Genomic DNA, 14,815 nt, shown 5'->3' on the forward strand with positions numbered 1-14,815 from the left:
TTACAAGTGGCTGAACTTAAAATTATTCAGAACTAGATGTTCCCCGCAGCTTCGCCCGCGTATTTTAGTAATGTCACAGAAACCGCACATTTTTCTGCAAAAAAAAAAGAAACCTATGTCCTTTCACGTGGTATATTCATGTGTGCCAAATAACATAAAATTGCTCCAGTAGTTTCTTAAGATAATAAGCAATTTGAAATAATTACATCCGTTTTTTTCCATATTTTCCTATATTTCTTCGCCCCTAGTAGTCTTAGCGTAATAAAATATAGCCTATAGCCTTTCTCGATAAATGGGCTGGAAGAATTTTTCAAATCAGACCAGTAGTTCCTGAGATTAGCGCGTTCAATGTGCGGTTACAAAAAAATTACGGTTTCCGTGACATTCCCAAAATACAAGGTCGAAGCCGCGCGGAAGATCCTTAATTGGTGGCCTTAGCACGGCCACCAGTAGAAATGCGAAAGTATGGACAAACTGTGGAAATAAACTTAAGGTGGCGTACCGATCTTTTTTCGTTCCCAAAAATTCAATTAAAATGCCACTTTATGACAGGCTATAGTATATGTCATAGAGTAGGATATTATTTGAATTTTTAGGACTATAGTCTGTCATAAAGTGGCATTTTAATTGAATTTTTGGGAACGAAAAAAGATCGGTACGCTACCTTAAGTTTATTTCCACAGTTTGTCCATACTTTCGCATTTCTACTGGTGGCCGTGCTAAGGCTACTGGAGTTGTATATTTATCGAGTTATTAAGAAAAAATATTAAGGGCCTGTTTCACCACTTTCTGATAAAGTGCCTAATAGGCTATTCACAACTTTTTTGACAGATTTTCCATACTTGATCTGTCAAGCTAATTGGTGGATAGCCTTATCAGGAAGTGGTGAAACAGGCCCTAATGAAGTTAAATATTATCATAAGAATATCTGCGTATAGCAATTTCGGGATTCAAAAGAATGAATGAACAATTAGAAAAGTAACTGCTGTAGAGAGAAGAGTTTCGTACATCAAGAGACCGCAAAGTATATCGGAGTAGAATGTACCCTGTATTATACAGGTTGTAACAAAACGAAGTGATAATACTTTAGGGTGTGTATGAGTCTCTTCCGGTAGAAGAGCGGCCGGAGCCCTGGACCGCTCTCCCGGAGAAAGTGGCAGATGCCGCGCGGATGGTTCTGCTGGTAGAGCAGATGCTGCTGTCTGGGCTGCTGCAGTTATCGCCTCAGGCGGGTCCAGCGGCTCAGCGACACGCGGAGAGGAGGCAACGTTGGGTTTAAGTGGGTAACCAAGGGTGCTCCTCCTTACCGCAGCACCCGAGGAGTCCCACATATCCAGGCGGCCCCCCAGGCTGTTGGGAATGCATCAAGAATTTCCCAACGGCAAAAAAAGGGTGTGTCTATGTCCCATGTATAGAGTTCACATGAAAGCAGCAGCGCTGAAAAAGCAAAAAATTTTTTCACTTTTGTATGTGAAAACTCGCGACGCTGGGGCGCTTGCCTATACAAATTACAAAACAAATGATGGTCTTTCACCACTGCCTTCACAGAAAACCCTAAAATATTATCACTTAGTTTTGTTACACCCTGTATAAAAATAAGAATTATATCCTAAGACTATAAATTGTATATATAACTATAATAATTATATAGCATAAATAGCTTGTAACAATATATTTCAGAATAAACTAAACCTTTACCAACCAAGCCCAAGCGTGCAAAAAATTCGCATTAATCCACAATATTTATCTTGCAAAAGTAATGTAATGAAGACAGCCGACAATTTTTCGCGTGTATCTTCCAGTTCAGTCATTTCAGTTATTTTGCCTCTGACAGAACTTAGCTACAAACGTTGGACCTTTAGCCAAGATACCTTTTTTTTTTTTTTGTTTGTTTTGCTTGCGATGCCCTCCGATAAGCGATATACACTTACGGCCGCATTCAGTTACTTCAATGAATGACAGAAAATGGGGAAAAGAGCTTAGGTCAATATCTTCATTGAATTTAATTTAAAAAACCTTTGTGGATTATTGCGTGGTGCGTTTGGTTGTATTTAAAAGTTCAGTCTAACCTCACCTGCGCGTTGTCGCAGGTCTGGGAGTCGTTGAAGAGGTGCGCCTGCATCTTCCTGTGTCGTGTTCTCGCGCATGTCTGAGATTCACGCTGCCTTCGCGACGCGAGAAGCGCGCTGTACGTCCGCTCCAGATACGGCTCCTTGTGGTGGCACCACGTGGACAGCGTCATCTGTGACAAACATAAACACATTTTATTACTAGCTGACCCGGTAAATGTTGTTTTGCCACATAAATTATTCCTAGTATCAATATAAAATTAGATAAAAATGTATTCTCAGGTCTAACGAATGGCCATACAATATTTCATTAAAATCGGTTGAGCTGTTTTGGAGGAGTTCGCGCACAAATACTGTGACACGATCATTTTAAATATTAGACGTATGATATTAGATATGGTGCTGCGAACTGTTGTCGCTAAAATGAAATAATAACTGATTATATTTTACTTGATATTATCTTAAAAAATATATTAAAAAAATATAATCAGTTAAAGTTTTAAAAACGCAGAAAGAGCATCCTGCTAGCGACACAAATCAAAAACTTAAAATTGATTATTAATTACTAATATTTACTTCACATCTGCTGCCGCACACACACACAAGCCAACAAAATTGAAAAAAAAAATCCTGATAACTTAAAGCTGTACCTGTAAGAACTTTGTGATCTGATCATATTATTATGTTTCTAAGACATTTTCTTTCTATCAGCTGAGATTTTTAAGATATTTCATTCCGAATTTTCAAAATTCACGCATTTTAGTTTATTTTATAATCATCTTGCAGCTTCTGGAATCATTTATTTATAAGAGTTTTAATGATAATAGTTAGTTAAGAAATTTTATTAGAAACATATTATTAATATGATCAGGGCACAAAGTTCTTACAGGTACAGCTTTTAGTTTTCAGAAAAAAAAAATACTGCCGGCCTGTTAAATAACTACTTATTAAACAGGCCACTATTTAATAAGCTAGTTGCCTATTTTTTTCTTATTGGTAAGTAAAAGAACTCTTAAAAATTTAAACAAGTAAAATGTGATAACGTAAATTAATTTTGCATAACTATAGATGAACGTAATAATTATCTATTAGCATATTAATATTATTGAGTATAATATTGCTGTAGTTTCGTTTAGTTTAAGATTTTCGCAGAACTTTATTATTATTTATTGCATACTACGAAACAAGGCTTTTTCAATTAAGAATAAAATTAAGACTGCATTTATTTTTAGCATCACACAATACATCAGAATCTTATATCTTTAAACTAGCAATTCTTGTATATAATAATATACACTTGCGTGCAAAAAAATCGACCCACCCCGCGCATTTCTATTCAAGTCGCTATATCTTAAAAAGTTATAGTTATTTATTATTCCTTTTTATTAATAATGCGAGTTAATATGATAGGGAATGTGTACGTTTACTCTACATTTTCATTTCCAACATGCTTGACTACAAACGACACAAATCACTAAGCACTCCCATCACTCAGTTTTTTAATCGTTAATTGAACGGTTTTGTTCTGTAGGAAAAATCGGTCAAATCTTATTTTTTTTGTTTTGTCTCGATTTTTATTGATTTATTGTTCATTTAACTTCATTTTAAACGTAATTTCTTTGTGGCGAAATTGATATTACTCCAAATAAAGCCTCTCAAGCAAGGGCTTTGCTAAGAGCTGAATTTAGACAACGAGTTGTGGCTAGAAGTCTTAATTTAAGTCGAACTTCGGTTACAAGAGTATACCAAAGTATTCTAGAGACTCTAAACTTTACCATGCGACCATGTTCAGGAAGACATTGGGCTACATTTGAACATGATGACCGTTTTAAGGTGTCAACGTCCTTGCGGAATCGACGTCTCATTTCAGTTCAAGTGCAACGACGGCCAAGAGAAGTCGGATGAGTTACAGTAATTGAGTAGACTGTACGACGAAGACTTGCAGGCAGCTATTTGACTTCACAAAAACTCGCTAACGGTCCAAAATTAGCCCCAGCACACAGTCAAGCGCTGCTTAGTTTCGCACGTTCTCATGTTGATTTTTCATTGGAGCAATGGCGGGTCGTGCTCTTTTCTGATGAAAGCTAAATCAGTCTTTATGGTAACGATGGTCGCAGAAAAGCATACCGTTGATAAGGAGAATGATTTGCGCAGGCGTGCATTGATGAAAGGCTTCCATTTGGTAGGTGTTCGGGGACTGTATGGGGCGAGATTTCTTTTGATGCATAAGCCAATCTTGAGTTTGTAACCGGGCCACGCCTTGGCACTTTGAGTACCTATCGATACATTCAGGGCGTACTAGGACAACATGCGGTGCCATGTGCTGGTTTTGTTGATGAAGGTTTCATATTGATGTAGAACAATGCTCAACCGCACGTTGCTGCGAAAGTTCGTCAATATCTCTCCGACGTCGAAATTTCGGGTTTGGACTGGCCAGCAAGGAGTCCTAACCTTAATCCTATTGAGCACCTATGGGGAGAACTCAAAATGAGGGTCAGGGCCCGGACTCTTGCCGCAGATACCCTTCAGGACCTCCAGGTGGCTGTACAAGAAGATCGGCATGGTATCGCTCAGGAGTTCATCATAACTTTGATAAGATCAAGGAAAACCCGGATGGAAACCTAAATTAGGGTAATGGGTGGCACTATGAGCTATTGAAATCAATTTGTTAGTGTTTTTTACAAGAAAGATGTCATTAATCGCCTACTGAAATGTTATGCCAAACTGACCGGTTTTTTGTTTTAAGGCTGTAGAATTAGTAAACAATTTACAATTACAATAACTATAGCAATAATTAAATCCTTATTGTACTACCTTTAAAACGATTCCAACATTTATTTAATACTAATTATATTTCTTGAGTTATTACCGTTTGAATCATAAGGAGAGAGGTGGGTCGATTTTTTTGCACGCAAGTTTATATAATTGGAATCTCGGAATCGGCTCCAACGATTTTCATGAAACTTAGTATATAGGGGGTTTCGGGGGCAATAAATCTAAAGGTCTAGCTAGGAATCATTTTTAGAAAATGTCATTTAATTCGTTTTTTATGAAATACCAAGCAAAAGTCGGTCAAATAGCTAGTATTAAATTAATAAATTATGAAAGCTAATAAAAGTAGCAGTATATTATAACATGGCAACAGTTAATTGCTTTTTTGAAGTAATTAACTGTATAAAGGCTTAATTAATGTGCCCTTATATGTATACTTTGACATATTATAGTATTTTTTGATATATAATATTATAGCGAGGCTACTTGATTTCCTTCATTATATGAAAACCACGTATTTTATGAAAATGAAAGCGCCTTTGAAATACAAACTACTAAAACTATCCGAATTTTAGGAATATCATCAAAAGCTAGTAAAATATTATATTACCCGGAACTTGAGGGTTTATTTAGCGGTGAAACCGTACATTTTCTTATTAAAAACTTTTTTTATACTCGTTTTTGGAACTCAATGTACCTATCGCAGCCAGATGACTAGAGATCAAATAGCGACCAGATGGTAAATGAATGGCGAGTGAATTCATTGAATGAAACCTTTACATTTAATATCATTGACTGTACCGTTTAACAAAAGCACAACTCGTCAAGTGTTTAACAGTAAATCAAATGGTTTCATATTTGTTTCATACGGTGAATTCACTATTCATTCAATAAAATTCAGCAGCTGGGTAAAGAAGGAAAATAGTCAGACACACTCCCGCATTTATACTATTAGTATGTATCGCAACACCTCCGTGGTCTAGTGGTATAGGTCGTGGGTTCGATTCCTGCGTTGGAAACATGTTATTTCCAAGTTTAGTTAGGACAATGTAGGCTGATCACTAGATAATGCTGACCAAGTAAGATGATCCATGCGTCGGATGGTCATGTAAAAAGTCCTGCGCCTGATCTCTCGCCGGTCGTGTGGGTCTTCCTTCCCACTGGGTTATGAGAGTAAAGGAATAGAGAGTGCTCTTGTGTACTGCGCACTCACTTGGGGACTATAAAATTACTCCTGCGTAGCTTGCCTGGTTTCAATGAAACCGGCCACCGTCACCGAAACCGGTGTGGGAGCTATTATTATAGTATGTATACTGTATAGGAATATTACGTATAAAATACCGACATGAACACAAAAATAACTACCACGCTGATAACACATTATGTGAAGGCACTTGGCAGTTGGAACAAATCAAATATTCCTCTCATATTTACTGGGTTTCTCATGATTAGATTTTGGGGAAAAATATTCCCAAACGCGTTACGGAATATGATTACATACATATCGACACAAGTCACTCATAATATTTATATGTTTACATCCCGGCACGACCTGCTAATCTACACAACCTGCTACTATTACCGTGAATATGTTAACTTGCATTAATAAACTGAAATAAAGTAAGTATACACTGTAAGCCCTGATAATGTTAGGGGGACGAAAAAAAAAGTATACACTGAGGTACACGTGAGTATTAATTTCAAAACTCCCAAAGTTTTTTTGGGGGGGATTTTTAACCTACTTCCAAAATGGAGGAGGTTATATTATGTTCGTCTATTTATATACTTTAATATATTTTTGGGGACCTCATATTATAGGTACGTGCCTTTATATTCACGCCTGTTAGCGGCCCTTCACGACTGTGAGGACCCGGTCTAAAATGTTTACATCATTGGGAACAATCGACATCGTATCCGTGCGTCATGACGTGGCGTATCTGTAGTTTGATAAAATATGTGACGTGAAATATTTCATTTCCATCACGATAAATTCGTCAGACTGCCTGCCGTTCCATCCAACCAGATTCAACCCGGTAAAATATGTACGCCCGATTACCGATTATGGTATTTGAGAATCAGACTTTTGACGTCTGACGCGTCAGCTTGACGAGATAAGAATAGTATAGAAGAGGAAGAAGAATTAATAAATAAACTGGACCCAAAATTACAAAAAACGCTGACGTCTTTAATAGTAGATGGTACCAAAAATAGTATGTAGTTATATTTTTATTCCCCACATCACGGGCCGTCAGGAGCGCTCATTAAAGTATAATAAATGTTTTCATTGAGGGCTAGAACCATTATCGTACAAATTAATAACGATAGATACGATAAAACCAACACTATCGTTATAAAAACAATAATATCAGTGTTATGGTATCGTATAATAACACGTGTTCGGCCGGTAAATGACGGACAGCTGATGGTGTTTTATGTACAAGAGTATATATATAATATATATACTCTTGTACATAAAACACCATCAGCTAGCAGCGAATAGTTGATTCACCCATATTATAAACAATATGGATGAATCAACTATTCTTTGCACGCGATCAAGTTCTTCTTTTTTTCCGAAAATTGAAGCATGCTCTTATTAGTAATCACTATAATAGGGAATCATCTTATTATAGGTACATTTAATTTTATATCAGTAGTTTCAGTACCGATTTTCGTTGAGTTTTTGAGTTTTTTTGTGAAACATACGTGTCACGTTTAATTAGTTGGATTTCACTTATATATAATAAAAGATATTGATAGACCAAAATACTTTGTTCATAGACAAAGTCGTAATGAAACATAAACATAACTTCCAAAAAGGTATAAAAAGTGAGATCAAATATAGTTTTCAAGCTTCTCTTTATACAGTGTGTAACAAAAATAAGTGATAATACTTTAGGGTGTGTACGTGTTCCTTGTAAAGAGTTCACTGTGAAAGTAGCAGCTTAAGCTAAGACGAATTTTTTTCACTTTTGTATAGGCAAGGGCCCGAGCGTCACGAGTTTCCCCATACAAAAGTGAAATTTTTTTTTGGTCTTTCAGCGCTGCTACCTTCACAGTGAACTCTCTACAAGCAACACGTACACACCCTAAATATTATCACTTATTTTTGTTACACCTGTATAGTTTCAAATTTTCCTTGTACTTACCGTTTTTGACTCTCATGACTGAGGACAAAAATAACGTAAGTAAACCAAAGGGTTGGCAAATTAGGTTAGAAGGTAAGCATCTTACTTAGTAACATTGTCTCCTGGGTGACAACAGTGGAACCGTTACCATTTAGACGTATTTTATTTTTTATAGATAAATATAAGAAATCTAGAAATTCCAACAATACCCAGGAAAATATTAGACATTAAATCCATAATATATAATTATACAGCATGACTGGTGAGTAGTGGTGAGACATGTTCAATACTCGAGGACGTGATATTTGGCTACTATATTAGTTGAAAAAAATTATTATATCAATTGATCATGATCACTGAGTAAATGTAGGTTAAAGTTAAATAATTATTTACCCAACGCATTGACACCTCGCGTGGGAAGGCACAGTGTACGGAGGAGACGAAATATCGGAATTTTTTTTTCTTCAATTTTGAATGGGCACTAGTATTATGAATCTGAGATGATTTTGGCAAAGTTACAAAATTAGATATTATATCTAATTTTGTAACTTTGCCAAGATTTAGGCCAAGATGCCTGAATTAAATAAATAAATTTAAAATAAATAAATAAAAATGTCTAAGACTGGAGTTATAACGTTATAATGTAATTATAAGTTATAACAATCTACTCTAATATTATAATTGGGAAGAGTTTGTTTGTTTGTTTGAACGCGCTAAGCTCAGGAACTACTGTACCGATTTGAAAAATTATTTAAGTGTTAGATAGCCTACTTATCGATAAAGGCTATAGGCTATATTTTATCACGCTAAGACTAATAGGAGCGAAGAAATAGAGGAAAGTGTAGAAAAAACGGGGAAATTATTTGAAAGGGCTTATTTGAACGCGCTAATCTCAGGAACTACTGGTCCAATTTGAAGAATCCTTTAGTGTTAGATAACCCATTTATCGAGAAATTCTATAGGCTATATTTTATCACGCCAAGACTAATAGGAGAGAAGAAATAGAGGAAATTATTTGAAAGGGCTTATTTGAACGCGCTAATCTTAGGAACTACTGGTCCGATTTGAAAAATTATTTCAGTGTTAGATAGCCCATTTATCGAGGAAGGCTATAAGTTATATTTTATTACGCTAATGACTAAACTATTCAATCAATGGAGGAGGAGGAATGATGGAGAATCTCGGGAAAGGACAAGGGATACTTTTTATCCCGGAAAACATACGGTTCCCGCACAATAAACTTTTATGATTCTCGACTAAACTATTTAATTTATTTTAATGAAATTTGGCATGGAGATTGGAGATACTAATTTGAATCTGGGACAAGGAATGTTTTTGTCCCGGAAAAAAGTGCGGTTCCCGCATAATATACTTTTCTGATTTGCGCGTAAACGACTCAATAGATGTACGGGAACCACTATTTAAAACTAAAGTCCACGCGGACGAAGTCGCGGGCAACAACTAGTAATATATAAATATCTGTACCCTGATTCTACCGTGCCAACCGATACAAAAGTTATGAGCGGCCAATTCCAACATAATATCATAAAATAGTTCAGCCACTTTCGATTCTCGAAAATAATGAAGCCATCTCCTCGTCGCAAACTGGTGTTTTACGACGAAGCGGGAAGGGCTCGGGCGCCACTCCCAGTGCGTGGTTCATCGTAAGTCGTAACAACCCCAAATAAACTCACCACATTTAATCGAATTAGCTTCATTCGCTGAAGTCCTGAGATATCGCGAATCTGAATGTCTTTTAGTACGATAAAATTGCGGGCGACGAAAATAGAAGAATGTTTTTCCGTCGAGATAAAAATGTGAGTCTTAAGAAGTGCGTATTAGGGAAGTAAAAAATGTCTTTTCAGGCTGAAAGTGGGAAGGTGGATTGTAGGTAAAAATAGTCATTAAAATACAAAACTTGAGAGGTGTCAAAGGACACCCGAATGGAACGAAGATATTTCTTATGTTCAAAAAACCTGTATATACACTCAAAAAAATATTAAAAAAAACGCCATCTATTGACGCCCAGAAATACTAACAACGTGTCATTGTTTATTCTCAAAAACCCCATCTAGTTGACGCACAGGAATACTATCAACGCCCTCTGCCCCTACCATGCAGATACTAATAAAAAAGTATCGAGGTCAAATATCGTTCTGTCTAGCCTCCTTTACGCCGAACGCGTTATAAGGAACTTCGTTCCAATATCTTGCTACTGCAGTAGTGAAAATGTGAGGTAGGCCATCTCCTGTGTATGTCGCCAGGATCGACAGCGGTAACCAAACACACAAAACACCCTTTGATATGATCTCAAAAAGCCCTAGAAACATGCTAGAACTATTTCGAGACCCGTAATTAAACTAAGCAGAAGGAAACAAGTGGAGTAGTGTCCCCACTTTTCTCCGCAAGAAAAGTAGATCTCTGTGTAAAGGTATTTATAAGACTTGGTTATTATAAAGGCGAGACCGCACTATTGTGATACGACACGACGCAACACATCACGTTCCATAAGAACTGACGTCTGTAAGGCTGAGGCTACATACACACGTTTTCATTATTCGACTTCCGAATTCGTTTTCCGTATTCGAAATTCCGTGAATCTAGCGAAAACGTTCAATTTTTTCACGCACGAACTCGCCGGCTTGCACTTGAAATGTACGTGCGGAATTCGTTCGGTTCGGAAAAAATTGAATCAGTAAAAATACATGTGCGCCAGCAAATGTATTTTTAGTTTTTTTACTGATTCAATGCATTCGGATTTCCGAATACGGAAAATCAATTCAGAAATTGCATGCGGAAAACGTGTGTATGCAGACAGCCTAAGCGTTAGATTCATGTTTGTAAAACTTCAGTTCTGTAACGTGAAATGTCTTGTCATTAGTGCGGTCTCACCTTTAAGGAACAAAACGGAAGCCGGCTACATGAAGTTGCAGCATCGTCTATGTATTTCTATGAATAAGTGTCGCTACCTGCGCAGGGTTTTGATGAAATATAAAAATACATACAAACCAGTAGTGTCGCGACGACACGTCGTCTGCGGTTGCGCCATGTCGTCCGCTGCCAACCGGCACCTTTACGCCTTTACTGCCACCGGGTTACAATAGTAATATCATTCATGTATGATTACCAATCGTAAAACTTCCGTTCGGGTGCGATTCAAAAGGGTTGGATAAATCTTATATTGACGGGCAGTAAACTACGCGTACAAGTTTTCCGACCCCACTTCATCCTAATCCATAAAGTTGGACTCGAAAGATCGAACTCGGTTATAGTAAATCATTAATTGAATATAATTTATTTAATTAAAGATTTACTATTACCGAGCTGGGGATGATGAATGGTTATTGATTCGGCCGAAAAGTATTTTGTTAGATTGCTGGTAATTCTAGGCTAGCTTTAGATTATTTCAACTACACCTGCTTAATAAGGACTATTTACTTACTTTAGCCAAATTAACTATTAACTTTGGCCCGAAAATATTTCTTTGGGCTTCGTTTAATATTTTGGCTAGACTTAACACTTTTTACCCTAGTTTTTTTAAATATATCTACCATCCTTGCGACTTTCTTTTTTGCGCACAAAAAAAGGCAACGTCTATAAGTGCAACAATGTTCGTCCGATATTACGATTTATGATAGTAGGTATATAATTTGCACCTGTTACCAAAATATCGAATTCAATACGTCGCGCGCCGCTGACTAAAACCGCATAATTTTCAATTAATAGTATCTAAACACACCATGCCGAAGTTCCGCGGCGGAAGTTCGGCATGATTACGTCAGCAATGTCAAACGCATACAATATAACGCGACGGAATTTCGGCATGGTGTGTCATCGGTAATTTAAAATACATTGCAGGCGGAATCATGCCGAACTTCCGCCGCGGAACTTCGGCATGGTGTAATTAGACACTTAGCCTCAGCTGTAGTACTCTTGGGAAATACAACGGATATTAAAGTTATAATATCACATCCTCTCAGCTTCTCTTGCATGCTTGTAGGGGCTCCGCGAGCGATAAATAAGTAGTTTTTAGAAATATTCATCTGACAGCAAGGATACGATTCATTCATGGACAAAATCCTTTTGTTATGGAGTCCGTCAAAAATGACACTTAAAAAAGTTCCGCCACCAAAAAAGTTTGAGAATCGCTGGTCTACGTAATCATAATTATGTCTTCGTCTCAAATTAAATTAGTCTCGTCCTCAAAAGCTGGTCTAGGTAATTATAATTACGTCTATTATAATTACTATTATAATTACTAATTATAGGTAATTATAATTACGTCTTCGTCTCAAATTAAATGGTTCTCGACCTCAAAAAATTAAATTTGTCAATAATAGGAACTTACTATACGATCTAAAGCTTTCTACATATATGTAGCTAGCCCTCAATTTAGACTGTAACGTTAAAATTGTCTACAGACCTATGAGAACATACAAGCCTTGAAGAAAATTGTGTAAAACTGTCGAGAGCAGAATGAGAATACTAGATGACGCCCGCAACTCCGTTGCGCCAAAATTCGTTTATCGCGCGGGAACCGTACATTTAGCCGGGATAAAAAGTATCCTTTGTCCTTTCCCGGGACTCAAAGTATCTCCATACCAAATTTGAGCAAAATCGGTTTAGCGGTTTGGGCGTGAAGAGGTAACAGACAAACACACTTTCACATTTATAATATTAATAGTATGGATTGCATTATAATTGAAGCAAATTCAATAACCAATTGGCTCAGGTCGACTCAATGCAATGCTCAAATTGAAGTCCTATAAAGTGAGGTGACAATATTACACCTATTTCAAGACCATTCACTTTCGAGGAAATTGGATTTTGTTTGCAACGCAGGTCACAATTTAAGCGTCATATTGCTCCATTTAAAATGAAAGTCACTGCAACAGTAGAATAGTATACTAAACATATACTTAGTTGAATAATTCCTTAAACTTCGGAACCCTAAAAAGGCTGGTAGTTGGTAAATCATAGTCACGCACAACTCCGTTTAAATGGGTCCGTTGGTGACGGCAACTGCTATTCATAAGGCGATCTCTCTGCTCATTTTTTTTATGAAATAAGGAGGCAAACGAGCAAACGGGTCACCTGATGGAAAGCAACTGCCGTCGCCTATGGACACTCGCAACATCAGAAGAGCTGCAGGTGTGTTGCCGTACATCGATCGTTGTTATAATACAGATGAATCTAAAGATACCTCAAGCTATAATACAACGAGTCGTTTAGATAGCGTGCCAAAGAAATATGTCATCTAAATACAACAACAGCCCCTTCCAGCGAAGTCGTTTGGTAGAAAATATATCCACAGACGAACATAGAATGTCCTCCTTAGTTGGTAGTCGGTTAAAAATGTAGTTCTGTAGCTGCTGATTGCTCGTATTCATATGAATCGTAAATGTATTTTAAGCATTATCGTATGCGGGTGTTCGGCCTCGTAACTGCTAACAAAATCTGTGACCGCATTGTGTCAGAAAAATTATCGTTTTACGATAATTACGGGCTATTATATCACTTATGGGTAACGTGACCATTTTTAGGGTTCCGCACCCAAGGTTAAAAACGGGACCCTTAATAAGACTTCGATGTCTGTCCGTCTGTTTGACAGTATGTCTGTCCGTTTGTATGTCCGTCTGTCTGTCCGTCTGTCTGTGCGTCTGTATGTCCGTCTGTCTGTCCCTCTGTCTGTCTGTCTCCAGGCTATATCTCAAAAACCGCTATAGCTAGACTTCTGAAATTTTTACAAATTGTGTTTATCAGTTGCCACTATAACACAGAATACATATTAGTTTAACAAACTATTACACACACAACAAATAAGTACTAAAAACAAAATAAATTAAATTTTAAGAGGGGCTCCCATACAACAAATATATGATTTTTTCGCTATTTTTTGCTCGATATCAATAACGGCAATACACAGGCACTTAAAATATTCACGAAATACTAAGTTTTATTTGTACTTTTATAATTTATGATAAAAAAACAAATGAAATAAATAATTAATTAATCCCATATAAAAACATGATTTTCAGCCTATTTTTGCTCTATTGTGATACGGATAACGGAACCCTTCATGCGCGAGTCCAACTCACACTTGGCCGATTTTTATTCTATACAACTTACGTATTTGCTTTTCAGTAATCTGTGACCCTACTCAAATATGTATATGACTGTTCCGGAAAAATATTAAACTTAATTATTTTTTAACCAAAGCTTGGACGAAAATTATGACGCCTTAATTAAATGTTTTAATAACATAACATTTACTTGAGGGAGGGCCGACATTGAAGATTGATGACAGAAATGACGGACGGCACAATAACTCTGCTAAGATTCTTTTAAATTATTACTACCTGTTTTAATAATGAAATTAATGAGCGACTCATCAGATGTTAATATTTTTTAAGCATCGATCAATATCCTCAAAACATTTCCGATGCACGAAAATAATCATGAAATGCAAATATATATTTTTTAATATCACCTTGGTATTTTTAATATTTTATCATTACAAAATTATTAGCTATGCGCTTTCGTCTTCAATTTTCGTCATCTTCTCTCATTCAACTTTCGTTTTGGTGCATTCAATAATTAAATGCGTCCACGAACGCAACGCCAACATTGTCATTTTTGTTTTTTGAATACGGTCAGAGGGCATGCGTCGCGGGCATGCTTCACGTTCGCTGTTGACTGCGCTATAACGCATGCCCTTGACTAACAGAAAAAGGTACAGTGTGGACAAAGCTATTGACTGGTCAATTCTGTAATCATCTAATGAATGCACATAAAAAAATTAAGTCGACTTTATACTCTACATTGGAGCGGACACATCACACAAGT

At 36.8% G+C, this 14,815-nt stretch overlaps 1 protein-coding gene across 2 annotated transcripts in view; it reads right to left on the bottom strand.

Moving 5' to 3' along the window:
- The window catches only part of LOC121737956 (pyrokinin-1 receptor-like), a 149,848-nt gene that overhangs the window by 640 nt on the left and 134,393 nt on the right, over nucleotides 1–14,815 (bottom strand). Inside the window, exon 5 of one of the 2 annotated variants that reach the window (XM_042129702.1) lies at nucleotides 2,075–2,242. In XM_042129702.1, the coding sequence (XP_041985636.1) occupies nucleotides 2,075–2,242 (168 nt within the window). Of the gene's footprint in view, nucleotides 1–2,069; nucleotides 2,243–14,815 lie in introns of both variants that reach the window. The other variant, XM_042129711.1, reaches the window with a different exon arrangement.

This window comes from Aricia agestis, chromosome 2 (assembly GCF_905147365.1).
Source record: "Aricia agestis chromosome 2, ilAriAges1.1, whole genome shotgun sequence".
Classification (NCBI taxonomy): Eukaryota; Metazoa; Arthropoda; class Insecta; order Lepidoptera; family Lycaenidae; genus Aricia; species Aricia agestis.